The sequence below is a fragment of the Trichechus manatus genome, unplaced genomic scaffold (assembly GCF_000243295.1).
Source record: "Trichechus manatus latirostris isolate Lorelei unplaced genomic scaffold, TriManLat1.0 scaffold00113, whole genome shotgun sequence".
Taxonomy (NCBI): Eukaryota; Metazoa; Chordata; class Mammalia; order Sirenia; family Trichechidae; genus Trichechus; species Trichechus manatus.
This window is the reverse complement of record NW_004444049.1, coordinates 9,674,118-9,678,615: the sequence shown is the minus strand read 5'-3', so window position 1 is coordinate 9,678,615 and position 4,498 is coordinate 9,674,118. Positions and strand designations below refer to the sequence as shown.

At 54.2% G+C, this 4,498-nt stretch overlaps 1 protein-coding gene across 1 annotated transcript in view; it reads right to left on the bottom strand.

Annotated features, from left to right (window-relative positions):
* Positions 1 to 1,998: 1,998 nt before the first annotated feature.
* VWCE (von Willebrand factor C and EGF domains) overlaps positions 1,999 to 4,498 on the bottom strand; it is a 37,522-nt gene continuing 35,022 nt past the window's right edge. The window contains exons 15-18 of the mRNA XM_004383948.1: positions 3,848 to 3,938; positions 3,685 to 3,767; positions 3,099 to 3,189; positions 1,999 to 2,639 (exon numbers count right to left, since the gene is read on the bottom strand). Of these exons, the coding sequence (XP_004384005.1) occupies positions 1,999 to 2,639; positions 3,099 to 3,189; positions 3,685 to 3,767; positions 3,848 to 3,938 (906 nt within the window). The remainder of the gene's footprint in view (positions 2,640 to 3,098; positions 3,190 to 3,684; positions 3,768 to 3,847; positions 3,939 to 4,498) is intronic.

Here is a 4,498-nt window from a genome sequence, read left to right as displayed (position 1 = left end):
ATTGCTGCCACTATCCTCAGATTAGGACCCCACCACTACACTAGTTCTGGCTGGACAGCCCAGATGGCTTTTGCATCCAGTAAACACCATAGATATATGAGGAACAGCAGGTCAGAGAAGGGCTAAGATGAAGGAGGCCTCAGCCAGCGGGGTTGGGGCTCATGTACTGGGGGCTGGAGTTCACTCTGCAGCCCTCATGGCTTTCAGTGGTAGCAAGTTAGTGACCTGGTGGCAATGTAGCTCTCCATCTTCCAGCCCCACTTCACTTCCCCTTCTCCCCATTAAGATAGCACTGTCCACTGCTCTGCCCAGACCCCCCCTTACAGGACTGAGGGACTTATTCCCCAGCTGTTGAGAAGGTGGACCAGGCAGCTCCCAGCTGTCGGCCCCCATGAGCAATAGCCTTGACTGAAGAGCTGCCTCACCAAGATAATGCCCCTTTCTGGGGCAGTGCAGATAGGATGACTGGTCAACACAGGGCACAAAGCCCTGTCCCTTTGTCCCAACTCAGGACAATTCTGAGCAGCCATCCTAGCCAAAGAGCTCCTGGAGGTTGGTTGAGCCTTGGGGTTGCATTGCAGCCCAACTTCTCCCTCTCTGCGTCCATCTCTCCCTCCCACAGGTGTTAATCCTGAGAGCACGCCCTAAGAAACTTCCTGCCTGCTCTCTCCATCTTAAGGAAGCCAACCTACAGAGCCATCTCTCCTGCATCTCTTCCCTTCTCACCTGAGAAACCTCCTGTGATGGTTAATTTTGTGTGTCAACTTGGCTAGGCTATGGTTCCCAGTGGTTTGGCCAAAAACTAGTCTAGCTGCTGTTCCATAATATAATGTAATGTAAGATAATCACCTTCCATAATGTTACATAATGTAATATAATGTAGCAATCAGCTTAAAGGGGAGTTCCTTAGGGTGTGTTCTGTCTTTAGAGTATAAATAGCTATTTTGGCAGAACTCACTCTTTCTCAACTCTGTACTCTTCCCATCGCCTGATCTACAGATCCTGGTATGCAAGCCTGTAGGAGACTCGAGACTCCTACTTGATTTATGGATTTTGAACTTGCCAGCCCCACAATTACATGAACAAATCCCCTGAAGCAAAGCGCACACTCACGTGCTTGCATACCCTCTCTCTCTCTATATATATATATATCAAAAACCAAATCAAACCAAACCCATTGCTGTTGAGTCGATTCCTGCTCATAACAACCCTATAAGACAGAGTAGAATGCCCCATAGGGTTTCCAAGGAGCAGCTGGTGAATTCGAACTGCTGACCTTTTGGTTAGTTGCCAACTGCTTAACCACTGTGCCACCAGGCTCCACATAAATATATAATATATACAGAACCAGATACATACCTTGTTCTGTTTCTCTGGAGAACCCTGATTAAGACACTGCCCAACACTGCAAGGCCAGCAGGTTACACAAGATCCCTCCCAACCCAGCCCCCGTTTGCTGTGGGATTCAGAGCTCCTCCTGGGTTCTAAGCAGGGTTTTCTCCCAAGCTGGGGCGCTTACGTGGGGAACTTGTTTGCTACATGTGGGCTTGGGGTAAAGTTTTCCCACCTTCCCAGAGGTAAGAAGTGAATGAGCAGGGCAGCCTGGGAGAAACGGAGACAACCTTTAATCGGGAGACCTCAGGTAACGACGCAGGACGGCAGGTGGCACAGTTGCAAGGGAACCCTTAGCCCTATCTGACTCTTCCCCAGAAGAAGAAGAGAGCCCGGCAGCCCCAGCTTTTCTCCAAAAATCACGCCAATGGTGGTGCAGGGAGGGTACTGACCATGGTGAATACTGTCCACTCAATTCTCATACCACGTTCAAGATGCTTCTTGGGAACAGGTTATGTCTGGCCTAAGTGGGTTGTTCCATTCCCATGGGAGCCCTGCAGGAATGAGCTCTGGCGTCATCAGCCAGGTTCACCCCAGAGCTGCCTGCATGCCCGCCAGGCCACTGGCAGAGTTTTGTCTGTCCGTCTTCTGGAAGTTGAGACCTGCTTATACAGTGGACTCCTTCTCCCTTGAGGTCATGGGTTTCGGGGGGGCGGGGCTGGCAGTGGCTGTGAGGGCCGCAGAGAGTCTGGAGGTGGGAGAGAGTCTGTGAGGCCTGGAGAAAGTCACGGGGGCGTCTGAGGGGCTGGGGGCAGTCGTGGAAAGTGATGATGCTTCAGCCAGGGTGGCGGCAGGCGGGGAGGGCTGCCTGGATGTTGTCCGGGCCTTGGAGGCTGAGGAGAGCTCAGGAATAATCGGAGGTGGCCAAGGAACCCCTGGAGAGGCTAGAGGTAGAGTGGAGGTTCCTGGAGGGATGGAAGGCCCTGAGGAGGACCGAGGGGGATGGAAGTCCCCGGGCTCTCCAGGGAACGTTCCCCCTCGCCCTGAAGGGGGTGAGGAAGAGGCCTGGGCTCCTGAGCGGCTTCTGGGTGAAGTCCGCATGCTCGATAAGTTCGTCCTTAAGAGGAGCTGGAAGAGAGGGAGCGCTGGCCTCTGAGATGACGCTGTTGGGGGCCCCGGGCAGGTGCTGCAGTTAACAGTACTCAGGGGGGCCTCCATGTCCTCACGGGGGCTCCGGACAGCTTTGCTGAACCCCGTGTCTCCATGAGAGGGAAGCCTCGGTCTTTTCTCCAGAGGGAACGGGGACTCTACAGTGTGGAGAGAGGTGGGGGAAGTGAGGTGCACAATGGTTCTCCCTGGGGCCGAGGTGGCCCTGGACGAGCTGCACTGGGGACAGATGCCCAGCTCTGTCATCTGAGGGGCCTCAGCACACCTGGTGAGCACAGAACAGCTCCTGCCTCCAGGGAGAGAAGACCAAAAAGGACCCGTGAACAAAGGGAGGCCCTACTGGTGACCTTGGGCAAGTCACGTAACTCCTCTGGGCCTCCATTTCCTCATCTGCAAAATGGGCATAAAAATAATGACCACGCAGGGGTGCTCTGAGGATCGAATGGGAGTGGAATGATGCTTGCTGTGTGACCTTGAGCAGGCCCCGTTCCCTCTCTGAGCCTGGTTTTCTCACACCCAGCCCTTGACAAGTTCTATACTTCTGAGAAGAAGAGAAAAGAAGACAGTGGGGAAACCCAAGGACCCCGGGGCCCACTTACCTGGACAGGAGGAACAGCAGTCCCCAGGAGGCATAAGGGGGTCTGCGCAGTCTCGATGACAGGGGACCTTCTCACAGCTTACCTCTCCCAGCTGGGAAAGCAGAAGGACACAGAGAAGCACATACATGAAGAAGCCCAGAGCAGCATGCCCACTCAGACCAGCAGTGGGACTCCCAGACAGATCCCGGGACAGAGGTGACATGCCTCAGCCCCTGACTGACCCTCAGGTGAAGCCAAATGCAACAGGACTACCTTAAGGAAACCACTTCTCCACCCTCTGGACTTCCAGGAAGAGGGAGAATACTGTCAAAACCAAAGACATTCTAGCAGGTAATTTAAGGTGAAGAACAGCTGGAGAAGGACAGGTTCACGTTGGCTAACCCAGAGGTGCCTTGGAAGAAAGGCCTGGCAATCTACTTCTGAAAAATCAGCCACTGAAAACTCTATGGAGCACAGTTCTACTCTGACATATGTGGGGTCACCATGAGTCAGTCGACTCAACGGCAACTGGCTTTCTTTTTTTTAAGGGGTTCCACATTTTGCAAAAGGACAAAAGGCAAAAGTGGCCATCCCCAGGCCAGCTCACCTGGCAGATGCACTGGGTGCAGGGCTCGTCATCCAAGGTGAACACCTGGCCGTTCGCCACTTTCCTTCCCTCGTAGTTGCAGTCTGCGGAGGCAGAGCAGACAGGGCCTGTGAGAACCAGGCCACCCGGGAGTCTCAGGCGTGGGGTGGCTGGTCCCACTCACCTTGGCACACCGGGCAGCACTCCCCGTCAGGGTGGAAAGGGTAGGTGCAGGTGATGGGGCAGTCCACGGGCGAGCAGGCCACTGAGCCCAGCTGCAGGACACAGAAAACACACAGGCCCTTCATTCTGGGTGGCTGATGGGATGCTCAGCAAGACACAGGTCATGGAGCCATTGAGTGCCCATCAGAGCCACCAAGGTTGGGGAGAACGCCTGTGGTGGAGGGGGGCAGTTCTCTTGGTAGGACCTTTCCTCTCGCTAGAACGTAGCCTCCACAAAAGCAAGGGCCTGGCCTCTTGTCCCCCTACAAGCTGCCAGCCACAGATCTCATCTGCCAACAGACACATGGTGAGCCAGTCCACCAACTACCCAGGAAAGGTGAGCAGTGAAAACAGAGGAGAAAGGACCCAGAAGCTGAAGCTCCCAATGCACGTGGCCATGAATAAGCAGAGCACACACACAGGGGTCACTCCAGAGGCCACAGGGCTGTTGACTCTGTGTGTCTCAATCTTTCTGTAGACCTTGTCCTTTTTCACGCCTGCACCCAGCAGAGGCTCACTGCAGCAGACGACCAGTTTGCGCCTGCACCCACCGCCAGCAAAGAAGTTTCGTCAAGCATCAACACTTTCAGCAATAAGGATTTTTTTTTTTTTT